The sequence below is a fragment of the Petromyzon marinus genome, chromosome 25, assembly GCF_048934315.1.
Source record: "Petromyzon marinus isolate PM22_M1 ecotype Great Lakes invasive population chromosome 25, UKy_Petmar_22M1.pri1.0, whole genome shotgun sequence".
Classification (NCBI taxonomy): domain Eukaryota; kingdom Metazoa; phylum Chordata; class Hyperoartia; order Petromyzontiformes; family Petromyzontidae; genus Petromyzon; species Petromyzon marinus.
The window spans coordinates 12,890,709-12,904,905 of NC_133691.1; the positions used below are offsets into that span (position 1 = coordinate 12,890,709).

The window sequence follows — 14,197 nt, forward strand, 5'->3', positions numbered from 1 at the left end:
GACGGCAGAGCGGCTCCTGTTTGTTGTGCGCGCCCTGTGAGGTCGTGGGTGTGTGTGTTGGTGTGTGTTGATGTGTGTGTGTGTTGGTGTGTGTAGGTGTGTGTGTTGGTGTGTGTGTGTTGGTGTGTGTGTGGGTGTGTGTGTGGGTGTGTGTGTTGGTGTGTGTGTTGGTGTGTGTGTTGGTGTGTGTGTGGGTGTGTGTGTGGGTGTGTGTGTGTTGGTGTGTGTGGGTGTTGGTGTGTGTTGGTGTGTGTGTGGGTGTGTGTGTGGGTGTGTGTTTTGGTGTGTGGGTGTGTGTGTGTTGGTGTGTGTGTGTTGGTGTGTGTGTGGGTGTGTGTGTTAGTGTGTTGGTGTGTGTGTGTGTGTGTTGGTGTGTGTGGGTGTGTGTGTGTTGGTGTGTTGGTGTGTGTGTGTTGGTTGTGTTATGGTGTGTGGGTGGGTGTGGGTGTGTGTGTGTTGGTGTGTGTGGGTGTGTGTTTGGGTGTGTTGGTGTGTGTGGGCGTGTGTGTGTGTGGGTGTGTGTGTGTGTTGGTGTGTGTTGGTTTGTGTTGGTGTGTGTGTTTGTGTGTGTTGGTGTGTGTGGGTGTGTGTGGGTGTTGGTGTGTGTGTTTGTGTGTGTTTTGGTGTGTGGGTGTGGGTGTGTGTGTTGGTGTGTGTTGGTTTGTGTTGGTGTGTGGGTGTGTGTGTTGGTGTGTTGGTGTGTGGGTGTGTGTGGGTGTGTGTGAGTGTGTGGTTGTAACGGTTAGCACTCTGCGCTATGAACCTGGCGACTCGGGTTCGATTCCCGCTCACGGCCAACACCAGTGACGATTATCTGAACCGGGCCTCCCCTAGGTCGACTCAGCCTCAAATGAGTACATGGTTCGGTGTGTAAACATCGTCACTAGGGAGACAAAGGCGGTCGGGCGTGGTGCTGACCACCCACCCCCTCGTGTACCGTTCCGGCCTTCATAGGTGCTCGCTAACAGCAATTGCCCCTACAGTCTGTTAAGGCTATACGGGGGATCTTTGTGTGTGTGGGTGTATGGGTGTGTGTGTATGTGGGTGGGTGTGTGTGGGTGTGTGTGTGGGTGCATGTGGGTCTTGGTGTGTGTGTTGGTGTGTGTGTGTGTTGGTGTGTGTTTTGGTGTGTGTGTTGCTGTGTGTGTTGGTGTGTGTTTTGGTGTGTGGGTGTGTGTGTTGGTGTGTGTTGGTTTGTGTTGGTGTGGGTGTGTGTGTTTGTGTGGGTGTGTGGGTGTGTGTGGGTGTGTGCGGGTGTGTGTGTGTGTGTGGGTGTGTGTGGGTGTGTGTGTGGGTGTGTGTGGGTGTGTGTGGGGGTGGGTGTATGTGAGTGTGTGTGGGTGTGTGTGGGTGTGTGGGTGTGGGTGTTTGTGTGGGTGTGTGTGGGTGTGTATGTGTGGGTGTATGTGGGTGTGTGTGGGTATTTGTGTGTATGGGTGTGTGTGGGTGTATGGGTGTGGGTGTGCGTGTGTGTGTTGGTGTGTGTGTTTGTGTGTGTGGGTGTGTGTGGGTGTGTGTGTGGGTGTGTGTGGGTGTATGGGTGTGGGTGTATGTGGGTGTGTATGGGTGTGTGTGGGTGGGTGTGTGTGTGGGTGTGTGGGTGTGTGTGTGTGTGGGTGGGTGTGGGTGTGTGTGTGTGTGGGTGTGTGTGGGTGTGTGTGTGTGGGTGTATGTGTGTGTGGGTGTGTGTGGTGGTGGAGCGGAGATCGGCTTAATCGGAAGGCGCCGCTCCTCTGTTGCTGCTTCTCCACGGCCCATTAGGAGGCGACTTACGACGCCTTTCACATTTACTGCTGTTTAGCGAAACGCATCGACTGCGTCGCCTTCCCATCGACTCGCATCGACGATTCGACGGCGCCAAAGCGGTCGCTAAAAAAAAACCGTGGAGAAAAAAAATCGTCTCCGTGTCGAGGCCGCACAGCGGGAGGCGTCCCACGTGCTGGCGTGCGGCGCTGGTGACACCCTCCTGGTTATCGCCGACGCTCAATAGGGGGGGGGGGGGGGTGCTGTCAATCACGGGAGAACTCAGGGAGTTGTCGGACGCCGTGAGCATTCGCTCAGCCACACTGCGAGGTGACCACTGAGCGGATGGCCAGAGGTTGTCCGCCCTGAGTGGTTGACATCCACCCGTGCTGGACTCCGCCGTGATGTTTGGGGGACCCTGCGGGCAGCGTCCACGGTTGAGGTTCCACGGGGAAACTCGCAGGCGAGGTGGGACGCCGAGGCCCCTTTGCCTGCGGAAAACAACAACAACAACATCATGATCATGAATCATCATCAGTGATCGTCACGGTGATCATCACCACTGCACGGCGCGCGCCGTCACCGCGTGCTCGGCACCCTGCATGCGCGCACGACTCTTCCTCTGTGACTCTTCCTCTGTGACTCTTCCTCTGTGACTCTTCCTCTGTGACTCTTCCTCTGCGACTCTTCCTCTGTGACTCTTCCTCTGTGACTCTTCCTCTGTGACTCTTCCTCTGCGACTCTTCCTCTGTGACTCTTCCTCTGTGACTCTTCCTCTGCGACTCTTCCTCTGTGACTCTTCCTCTGTGACTCTTCCTCTGTGACTCTTCCTCTGTGACTCTTCCTCTGTGGTCTCTCTCTGTGACTCTTCCTCTGTGACTCTTCCTCTGTGACTCTTCCTCTGTGACTCTTCCTCTGTGACTCTTCCTCTGTGACTCTTCCTCTGTGGTCTCTCTCTGTGACTCTTCCTCTGTGACTCTTCCTCTGTGACTCTTCCTCTGTGACTCTTCCTCTGTGACTCTTCCTCTGTGCTCTCTCTGTGACTCTTCCTCTGTGACTCTTCCTCTGTGACTCTTCCTCTGTGACTCTTCCTCTGTGACTCTTCCTCTGTGACTCTTCCTCTGTGGTCTCTCTCTGTGACTCTTCCTCTGTGACTCTTCCTCTGTGGTCTCTCTCTGTGACTCTTCCTCTGTGACTCTTCCTCTGTGGTCTCTCTGTGTGACTCTTCCTCTGTGACTCTTCCTCTGTGACTCTTCCTCTGTGGTCTCTCTCTGTGACTCTTCCTCTGTGACTCTTCCTCTGTGACTCTTCCTCTGTGACTCTTCCTCTGTGGTCTCTCTCTGTGACTCTTCCTCTGTGACTCTTGCTCTGTGACTCTTCCTCTGTGACTCTTCCTCTGTGACTCTTCCTCTGTGGTCTCTCTCTGTGACTCTTCCTCTGTGACTCTTCCTCTGTGACTCTTCCTCTGTGACTCTTCCTCTGTGGTCTCTCTCTGTGACTCTTCCTCTGTGACTCTTCCTCTGTGACTCTTTCTCTGTGACTCTTCCTCTGTGACTCTTCCTCTGTGACTCTTCCTCTGTGACTCTTCCTCTGTGGTCTCTCTCTGTGACTCTTCCTCTGTGACTCTTCCTCTGTGACTCGTCCTCTGTGACTCTTCCTCTGTGACTCTTCCTCTGTGACTCTTCCTCTGTGGTCTATCTCTGTGACTCTTCCTCTGTGACTCTTCCTCTGTGACTCTTCCTCTGTGACTCTTCCTCTGTGACTCTTCCTCTGTAGCTCTCTGTGACTCTTCCTCTGTGACTCTTCTTCTGTGACTCTTCCTCTGTGACTCTTCCTCTGTAGCTCTCTGTGACTCTTCCTCTGTGACTCTTCCTCTGTGACTCTTCCTCTGTGACTCTTCCTCTGTGGCTCTTCTTCTGTGACTCTTCCTCTGTGACTCTTCCTCTGTAGCTCTCTGTGACTCTTCCTCTGTGACTCTTCCTCTGTGACTCTTCCTCTGTGACTCTTCCTCTGTGACTCTTCCTCTGTCACTCTTCCTCTGTGGTCTCTCTCTGTGACTCTTCCTCTGTGACTCTTCCTCTGTGACTCTTCCTCTGTGACTCTTCCTCTGTAGCTCTCTGTGACTCTTCCTCTGTGACTCTTCTTCTGTGACTCTTCCTCTGTGACTCTTCCTCTGTAGCTCTCTGTGACTCTTCCTCTGTGACTCTTCCTCTGTGACTCTTCCTCTGTGACTCTTCCTCTGTGACTCTTCCTCTGTGGTCTCTCTGTGTGACTCTTCCTCTGTGACTCTTCCTCTGTGACTCTTCCTCTGTGGTCTCTCTCTGTGACTCTTCCTCTGTGACTCTTCCTCTGTGACTCTTCCTCTGTGACTCTTCCTCTGTGACTCTTCCTCTGTGGTCTCTCTCTGTGACTCTTCCTCTGTGACTCTTCCTCTGTGACTCTTCCTCTGTGACTCTTCCTCTGTGGTCTCTCTCTGTGACTCTTCCTCTGTGACTCTTCCTCTGTGACTCTTCCTCTGTGACTCTTCCTCTGTGGTCTCTCTCTGTGACTCTTCCTCTGTGACTCTTCCTCTGTGACTCTTTCTCTGTGACTCTTCCTCTGTGACTCTTCCTCTGTGACTCTTCCTCTGTGACTCTTCCTCTGTGACTCTTCCTCTGTGGTCTCTCTGTGACTCTTCCTCTGTGACTCTTCCTCTGTGACTCTTCCTCTGTGACTCTTCCTCTGTGACTCTTCCTCTGTGACTCTTCCTCTGTGACTCTTCCTCTGACTCTTCCTCTGTGGTCTATCTCTGTGACTCTTCCTCTGTGACTCTTCCTCTGTGACTCTTCCTCTGTGGCTCTTCCTCTGTGACTCTTCCTCTGTGACTCTTCCTCTGTGACTCTTCCTCTGTGACTCTTCCTCAGTGACTCTTCCTCTGTGACTCTTCCTCTGTGACTCTTCCTCTGTAGCTCTCTGTGACTCTTCCTCTGTGACTCTTCCTCTGTGACTCTTCCTCTGTGACTCTTCCTCTGTAGCTCTCTGTGACTCTTCCTCTGTGACTCTTCCTCTGTGACTCTTCCTCTGTGACTCTTCCTCTGTGACTCTTCCTCTGTGGCTCTTCCTCTGTGACTCTTCCTCTGTAGCTCTCTGTGACTCTTCCTCTGTGACTCTTCCTCTGTGACTCTTCCTCTGTGACTCTTCCTCTATGACTCTTCCTCTGTGATTCTTCCTCTGTGACTCTTCCTTTGTGACTCTTCCTCTGTGGCTCTTCCTCTGTGACTCATCCTCTGTAGCTCTCTGTGACTCTTCCTCTGTGACTCTTCCTCTGTGACTCTTCCTCTGTGACTCTTCCTCTGAGACTCTTCCTCTGTAGCTCTCTGTGACTCTTCCTCTGTGACTCTTCCTCTGTGACTCTTCCTCTGTGACTCTTCCTCTGTGACTTTTCCTCTGTAGCTCTCCGTGACTCTTCCTCTGTGACTCTTCCTCTGTGGTCTCTCTCTGTGACTCTTCCTCTGCGACTCTTCCTCTGTGACTCTTCCTCTGCGACTCTTCCTCTGCGACTCTTCCTCTGTGACTCTTCCTCTGCGACTCTTCCTCTGTGACTCTTCCTCTGTGACTCTTCCTCTGTGGTCTCTCTCTGCGACTCTTCCTCTGTGACTCTTCCTCTGCGACTCTTCCTCTGCGACTCTTCCTCTGTGACTCTTCCTCTGCGACTCTTCCTCTGTGGCTCTTCCCCTGTGACTCTTCCTCTGTGGTCTCTCTCTGCGACTCTTCCTCTGTGACTCTTCCTCTGCGACTCTCCCTCTGTTGTTTCTCTCTCTGGGATTACGGGGCGCAGCTCGTGGAGCCGAGAGGTACCCCGAGCCTCCTCCTGGCAGAGGCGAGCTCCTCTCTTCTCAGTAAGGGCGCTCATCAGCTCCGTGTCACCGTGGTCGTTAATGCCGCAATTTCTGCTGCTGTAACGCGTTTGAGACAAGGGGGGGGGGGGAGGGGCGGAGGCAGGGGTAGGTGTGGGGGGGAGAAACCGGGGGCCCAAGGGGACAGTGATGCGGGGTCTCTTCCAGACCCGACCTCATTTCTCGGGGTGGGTGGGGGGGTCCCTGACCGCGACACGGGCTCGCGGACTTTGACCCCGCGTCCATAGGGTTCGGCCCGCCGCGCGTGAACGTGGAGAGCCTTGACTCCCCTTTCTCTCCCCACGTCTGCTTCTCGTTGTATTCACTTGCGGGGGGAGGGGAGCTCCGCGGAGACGAACCACCATCGTGAATAACAGACGGCGCCGCTGGGACATCCCGTGTCAGAGGAGTGGTGTCGTGTTAACGTGTCTCCTTGCACGCACCCGGGAACCCCGATATGGGGGGGCAGGATGGACGCCCACACCCCACCCCATCTTTCATCCCCTTTAACGCCAATTAGCACGGGCCGCGAACACTGAGAGCCGTGATTTGAGTTTCAGTTCCGCTTTTAAAAACGACACCGCCCCCCCCCCGCCCGCGCCCTACAGCCTCCAACAAAACGGGGGGGGGGGGTAACTCGACACCCGCCGTCCAAGGTTAAACGCGCCCTGACCCGGCTCCGGGCCCCGCCTAACGGGAACCCCGAGGGGGCCGCGTGAACGCCGAGCGCCTCATTGGCGAGACGGCGTAGCAGGTAAATACACACATACATACACAAATACATACACAAATACATACACAAATACACACATACACACATAACTACACAAATACTTAAATGAGTGCCGGGGCGCGTCGAGCTCCGTGGAGGTCCCTTCATCCCCCCGCCGCCTGCACAGCCGCTGCCACACGGCGGCACAAACCCGCACCACGCAGTCGACCCCTCCTCCGCGTCTCCTCCGGCCCTCTGTGTCCCATGCACGTGTCCCATGCACGTGTCCCGTGCCTCTGGCCCTCTGTGTCTCATGCACGTGTCCCGTGCCTCTGGCCCTCTGTGTCTCATGCACGTGTCCCGTGCCTCTGGCCCTCTGTGTCCCGTGCACGTGTCCCGTGCCTCTGGCCCTCTGTGTCCCATGCACGTGTCCCATGCCTCTAGCCCTCTGTGTCCCGTGCACGTGTCCCGTGCCTCTGGCCCTCTGTGTCCCGTGCACGTGTCCCGTGCCTCTGGCCCTCTGTGTCCCGTGCACGTGTCCCATGCACGTGCCCCGTGCCTCTGGCCCTCTGTGTCCCATGCACGTGTCCCATACACGTGTCCCATGCCTCTGGCCCTCTGTGTCCCATGCACGTGTCCCGTGCCTCTGGCCCTCTGTGTCTCATGCACGTGTCCCGTGCCTCTGGCGACTCTTAAATGCCTCGTCGGTGCCCCCCCACTCCGCGGTGTCGTTTCCGCGTCTCTGCCGTGTGCCTCTGTGCCTCTGCGTCTCCGCCGTGTCTCCGCCGTGTCTCCGCCGTGTCTCCTGTCCTGGCCGTGTCTCCTGTCCTGGCCGTGTCTCCTCGTTGCTTGTCCACTGCGGCTTAATTGGGCAGTTTTCCCCGAGCGCGGGGTCAAAGCTCACCCCGGGCGAACAAACAACCCAGGCGTGACACGCGCTCTCTCGCCAGGGCAGAGCGAGCAGAGAGATGGCGGGGGGTGGGCGGTGGGGAGTGGGGAGGGGGGGTAACGGAACGAGAGGGTCGCGACCTCGCGTGTGGCCACAGCACAGGAGCGGGAACATATTCGGCAGTAGAAGGGGGGTGGGAGCAGGGGGTGGTGAGGAAGGGAGACGACTGCCTGGGGTAGCCGCGCACTGAGCGCGCTCCTGACCCCAAAACCTGAACCCCGACCCCGCTCGGCCAGTCCCAGCCAACCCGGCACCACCGGGCGCCGTGACCACGCCGAGCCTCCAGCCCGGAGTGTCCCCTCGCACGGGACACTCGCCCGTCTCGCTCTGCTCTTCTCTCGCCAAGTCGTGTTCCGCTCGGCAGTCATCTGCTGCATCCTTGCCGCTGCGTGGCCTCGCCGCGTGTCGGCCACACGGGCCATGCCTGCACTTCTTCACTCAGCGTAGTTGCTCACCGTCATTCCTCTCGTCCAGAGACTTGGGCCGTTGTTGTTGTTGTTGTTGTTATTGTTGTGTTTAGCCAGGCGAGAACTCCGGTTGTGGAAGTTAGACGCGATACGTTGTGGACGCTGTGTTTAACGAAGAGACTCGGTAGGGGGTGGCAGGCGCTCGCGCAGATCAAAAGAAAGCCAAGGATCCCCCCCCCCTGTGTAGCCTGAACAGACTGTTGGGGCAAGTGCTGTTAGCGAGCAGCTAAGAGGAGCGGAACGGCACACGAGGGGGTGGGTGCGTGGCCAGCACCACGCTCGGCCGCCTTTGTCTCCCCGAGTTGCGATGTATCCACATTGCACCATGTACTCATTTGAGGCTGGAATCAACCTAGGGGAGGCCCAGGACCGATAATCGTCATTGGTGTTGGCCGTGAACGGGAATCGAACTCCGGCTGGCGGGATTTCTACCGCAGCGCGCTAACCACTACGCTACCGCTCCCCGCCCGCACAGACGCGCGTTCACACAGAGCCACACACGTGGTGGTGCAGTGGTGGTGCAGTGGTGAGCGCACCGCGGCGTGAAACTGGCCACGTGAGTTCGGCCACCGCTCACGGCGAGCACAATGTGAACCGGTCCTGGCCGCTTTCCTCCCTTCACCAAACCCGCGCTGCCCAGCGGGTTGGTGAAGTATGGTCAAACAATCCTCGTGAGAGAAAGGGCTGGAAATCGTTGCTGTTGTTGTTGAAAAGTGTACAAACGCAGAGATAAATGCTTAAAACACACACACACGTTTGCGCCTACACGGTTTACACAGGAAAGCATCACTGAGTCTCAAGACTCTTCCTTAGGGAGGGTCCTGCCAAGTGAAGGCAACAGCGGATAACGTTGCTGCTGCTGCTGCTGATCTGCGTGAACCCAGTTGAGTAATTTGGGTTGTCCCAATCCCAGTTACATCGTCGATGTCGTTCTTAGCTATGGGAGGAAGCAGGAGCCTGGAGGAACAGGGGGGAGAGAAAACAACCTCCATGCAGAGAGGCGCGCCCAGTCGGGGATTGAACCCAGCGGCGCGGCGGCCACGCCGCCGGCCATAGCGAACACCGATGGGGTTGGTGTGGTCAGCACCATGCCCGGCCGAGTTGACCTAAGCGAGGCCCCATACCGGTGCACATTGACCAACATTCGCCGTGACCGGGATAGTCGGGTTGCCATGATCGTAACGCAGTGCGACAACCACTGCGCCACCGCTCCAACACTCGCACGCACACACACACATAGACATACATGTATAGAGATATACAGAGACAAATATCCTCCGTATAGCCTTTAGAGGCTGTTGGAGCAAGTGCTGTTAGCGAGCACCTACGACGGCCGGAACGGTACGCGTGGGGGTAGGTGACTAGCCCCACGCCCGACCGCCTTTGTCTCCCGAGTAGTGATGTTCACATACCGCACCAGGTACTCATTTGAGACTGAGTCGACCTAGGGGAAGCCCAGGACCGGTTCAAATATTTGTTACCGTTTCTGGCTGTGAGTGGGAATTAAACTCGGGTGGCCGGGCACACAATCACCCCGCACACGCACGAACGAATGTGCATACACACACGCATGCATAACATAAGCACACACGCACACATACATACAGTACACACACACAGTACACACACACACGCGCGCGCACTCACACGTGGCGTTCTAGAGGAGACGTGAATCCACAGAGGGCACCGCTTTGGTCACCAGGATGATGCTAATTTCATGGATGTAGAGGCGACCCCGGGGGGCGGGTGGAGTTTGTGTGTTTGGGTGTTTGTGTGTTTGGGTGTTTGTGTGTTTGTATGTTTGTGTGTGTGTGTGTGTTTGGGTGTTTGTGTGTTTGTGTGTTTGGGTGTGTGTGTGTTTGGGTGTTTGTGTGTGTGTGTTTGGGTGTGTGTGTTTGTGTGTTTGGGTGTGTGTGTGTGTGTTTGGGTGTTTGTGTGTTTGGGTGTTTGTGTGTTTGTGTGTTTGGATGTTTGGGTGTGTGTGTGTTTGTGTGTTTGGGTGTTTGTATGTTTGTGTGTTTGTGTGTTTGGGTTTTGTGTGTTTAGGTGTGTGTTTGTGTGTTTGGGTGTTTGGGTGTTTGTGTGTTTGGGTGTTTGTGTGTTTGGGTGTTTGTGTGTTTGGGTGTTTGTGTGTGTGTGTGTGTTTTGGTGTTTGGGTGTTTGGGTGTTTGGGTGTTTGAGTGTTTGTGTGTTTGGGTGTTTGTGTGTTTGGGTGTTTGTGTGTTTGTGTTTGGGTGTTTGTGTGTTTGGGTGTTTGGGGGTTTGTGTTTGGGTGTTTGTGTGTTTGGGTGTTTGTGTGTTTGAGTGTTTGGGTGTTTGTGTGTTTGGGTGTTTGTGTGTTTGTGTGTTTGTGTGTTTGTGTTTGGGTTTTTGTGTGTGTGTTTGGGTGGTTGGGTGTGTGTGTTTGGGTGTTTGTGTTTGGGTGTTTGTGTGTTTGTGTGGGGTTAGTGCGCCGCGCTATGAACCTGGCAATCCGAGTTTGATTCCCGTTCACGACCAAAACCAGTGACGATTATCTGAACCGGTCCTGCCCCCTCCCCCTAGGTTGACTCAGCCTCAAATGAGTGCGCCGTGCGGTGTGTGAACATCGCCATTCGGAAGACAAAGGCGGCCGGGCGTAGATATGGCCACATCACCCCCTCGTGTGCCGTGCGGGCATTCATAGGTGCTTGCTCACAACACTTGCCCCAACAGTTTGTTAAGGCTATACGGGGGATATTCTTATTTGTGGGGGTGTGTGTGGCTTAGTGCGGATGTGTGTTTGTTTACGTGTATGTGTTTGTTTTGATGGTTTGTTTACGTGTGTGTTTGTTTTGTGTGTGTGTGTTTGTGCGGGTGAGTGTGGGGCTTTGTGCGGGGTGTGTGCGTGTGTTTGTATTGTGTGTGTGTTTGTGCAGGTGAGTGTGTGTGTTTGTGCGGGGTGTGTGTGCGGGGTGTGTACGTGTGTTTGTGCGGGGTGTGTGTTTGTTTTGTGTGTGCGTGTGTTTGTGCGGGGTGTGTGTGTGCGGGTGAGTGTGGGGCTTTGTGCGGGGTGTGTGTGTGTGTTTGTTTTGTGTATGTTTGTGCGGGGTGTGTGTGTGTTTCTGCGGGTGTGTGTGTGTGTGTGTGCGCGGTGTGTGTGTGTGTGTGTGTTTGTTTAGTGTGTGTGTGTTTTTGCGGATGTGTGTGCATTTTCCGTGCTGGCCTTCACAGGTGCTCGCTAACAGCACTTGCCCCAACAGTCTGCCAAGGCTATGCGGGGGATCTTTGTCCTTGCGTGCGTTTACGCCTATGTACTAGTGAGTGTGCTCTAAGCGTGTGTATGTGTGGAGCGGTGCAGTGTGGCGGTGAGCGCACTGTACCCGGCCATCCGAGTTCGGCTCACGGCTAGCGCCAGTGACGACTCAGCCTCGAATGAGCACCCGGTGGGATGTGTGGGAAGCATCGCCACTGGGGAGACAAAGACGGCCGGGCGTGGTGCTGGCCACCCACCCCCTCGTGTACCGTGCCGGTGCTAAGCGAGTGCTCGCGAACGGCATTTGTCCCAAAAGTCTACTTAAGGCTTTACGGGGGATCTTTGTCCTTATGCGAGTGTGTGAGTGTGTGTGGTAACGTGCGTGTGTGATCGTGTTGGGTGTGTGCGTGTATGCCAGCTTGCGAGTGTGTGTGGTATGTGCGTGTGTGTGGTATGTGCGTGTGTGTGGTATGTGCGTGTGTGTGGTATGTGCGTGTGCCAGCCTGCGAGTGTGTGTGGTATGTGCGTGTGTGTGGTATGTGCGTGTGCCAGCCTGCGAGTGTGTGTGGTACGTGCGTGTGTGCGGTATGTGCGTGTGTGTGGTATGTGCGTGTGTGTGGTATGTGCGTGTGCCAGCCTGCGAGTGTGTGTGGTACGTGCGTGTGTGTGGTATGTGCGTGTGTGTGGTACGTGCGTGTGTGTGGTATGTGCGTGTGCCAGCCTGCGAGTGTGTGTGGTACATGCGTGTGTGTGTTATGTGCGTGTGTGTGGTACGTGCGTGTGTGTGGTACGTGCGTGTGCCAGCCTGCGAGTGTGTGGTACGTGCGAGTGTGTGGTACGTGCGTGTGTGTGGTATGTGCGTGTGTGTGGTATGTGCGTGTGCCAGCCTGCGAGTGTGTGTGGTACGTGCGTGTGTGTGGTATGTGCGTGTGTGTGGTATGTACGTGTGTGTGGTATGTGCGTGTGTGTGGTATGTGCGTGTGCCAGCCTGCGAGTGTGAGTGTGCATCGTGCGTGCCACCCGAGGGGGGTTGGGGGGGGGGGTGCGCGATGATCCGAGCCGATCGGCCGGCTGCATGAGACAAAAGTGGAGCGAGGCGAGGGGGGGAAGACCCCCCCCAACCCCCCCCCAACCCCCCCCAACCCCCCCCCCCCCCAGCATCGCCCTCGGCGTGACGCTGGACACTCCGTGACGATTCTCTGCGCGCTCCACCTTTGTCAAGGGTGGGTGGGGGGGGACAAAACTCCTCGTGGCGCAACGCGAAGGACGCTGGCTACGCGTTGGTTATAATCGTGGTGACGTCTTCGCTATGATCGACTTTGTAATGGAGCTGTCGCGCATTACAGATGTCGAGCGCCTCGTCCCCACCATCCAGCCCCGCCGCCCCTCACCCCCCTTGCGTGTCCCTATCCTCTACCCCCCTCCACTCCACCCCCCCACCCACCCCTACTTCCATGTAAATGCTCGGCGTGTAACGCTCCTCTGCCGTGTCCCCTGCTCGCAGAAAGGACGCGGATTGTTGAGGCTGCGGTCGGGACGCCGCTTGGATCATGAGAGGATCAACGCGGGGACCCCTGACGCAGGCCCCACGTTCCTCACCACCAGCAGCACCATCAGCACCACCACCACCAGCAGCACCACCACCAGCACCAGCAGCAGCACCACCACCAGCAGCACCACCAGCAGCAGCACCATCAGCAGCACCACCAGCAGCACCACCACCAGCACCAGCAGCAGCACCACCAGCAGCAGCACCATCAGCAGCACCACCAGCAGCACCATCAGCAGCACCAGCAGCAGCAGCAGCAGCACCATCAGCAGCACCACCAGCACCAGCAGTACCATCAGCAGCACCACCAGCGCCAGCAGCACCAGCAGCACCATGGCCACCACAAAAAACCACCCTCACCAGGCGGCACCGAACGACCTCAAGAGTCACCGCTGCTGCCCCCTCCTCCCCCACTCCGCCGGCTGGCGAGTGGACACGGGGCGCGCACGGAGCGTCGGGGGCTTCGCGAACAATGCTGCGGCAGCCCACGGCGCGGTCTTCCACGGAGCGTGAGACTCTCTTCATCAGGGTTGTGTGGTTACGCAAGACGTCTTCTATTTATATTGCGGCATTGAGAAAATAAAAAAATCATCGGCGGCGGCGGCGTGGACGCGTGGCGCAAAAAAACCCTCTCCAGGCGACGAATACGCACACTGTTTTAAACATCCATTTTCTATCTCACCCCCTTCCCCCCTCGCCCCTCGCGTCTGTCCGTCTCGTTCCGTAGCCACCTAAACATCAACAACAACAACAACGAGTTAGACGACGCATGGCTCCGGCACCGAGGCGACGCTGGTTCCGCGGCGAGTGGCGGCGCATCGCCCCGTGCAGGCGACTCTCCTCTGTACATAACGACGATGACGATGACGGCGGCGGCGATGATGATGATGATCCCTGGAGGGTAGCGCTGAGAGAGGGGGGCTACGGTTAAGGCGGGCGGGGGTGGAGGGGGGGGGGACATTGGCGTGGCGTGCCGAGAGCTCACGGCACGCGGCAGGAGAGGAAGAGCCAAGCGGGCCACGTGGCAGGATGATTACACCGGCCACGTGACGGCAGCCGCATGCGACCTCTGTGTTATCTTTAGTTCAGGGGGGGGGGGAGTGGGTGGAGGTGGAAGGGCGTGGGGGGTGGGGCGCAGCTCGCGAAATGCCCCTCGCCTCTGCCGGAATTCGCGCCTCCGCGCCATCCACCGCGCCCCGCTCCACCCACGGCGCGCAACGGCGGCCAACTAATTCAGACATCAGCCAAACGTAAACAACAACAACAACAATCACTACAGATGCGCCGCGTGTCTGTGACGCCTCTAGGTGCGCTCAGTGTCAACATGACTCCCCCCCCCCCCACCAACCCCGCTACGCCCCCCCCCCCTCTACCGGCGGAGGGAACCAGAGTCTCGCCGTCGCTCGCCGCGGGACGCGGTCGCCACGCAGCGTCCGTGACGAGACGCTGGCCGATGGCATGAAGACAACTCGCGCGACATTTACTGTTTGTACAGCGCGCGGGTTTCTCTCCCTTCCTCTCTCTTTGTCTCTCTGTCTATCTCTTTCTCTGTCTATCTCTCTCTGTGTATATCTCTCTTTGTCTCTCTCTCTTTGTCTCTCTCTCTGTGTATCTCTCTCTTTGTCTCTCTGTCTATCTCTTTCTCTGTCTATCTCTCTCTGTGTATATCTCTCTTTGTTTCTCTCTCT

The 14,197-nt window shown here is 56.7% G+C and overlaps 1 protein-coding gene across 2 annotated transcripts in view; it reads left to right on the forward strand.

Moving 5' to 3' along the window:
- The window catches only part of LOC116945741 (transcription factor MafA), a 16,187-nt gene extending 3,584 nt beyond the window's left edge, over positions 1–12,603 (forward strand). The window contains exon 2 of one of the 2 annotated variants that reach the window (XM_076069751.1): positions 12,469–12,603. In XM_076069751.1, coding sequence (XP_075925866.1) covers positions 12,469–12,514 — 46 coding nt within the window. In that variant the 3' untranslated portion in view covers positions 12,515–12,603. Of the gene's footprint in view, positions 1–12,464 lie in introns of both variants that reach the window. The other variant, XM_076069752.1, reaches the window with a different exon arrangement.
- The last annotated feature ends 1,594 nt before the right edge of the window (positions 12,604–14,197 follow it).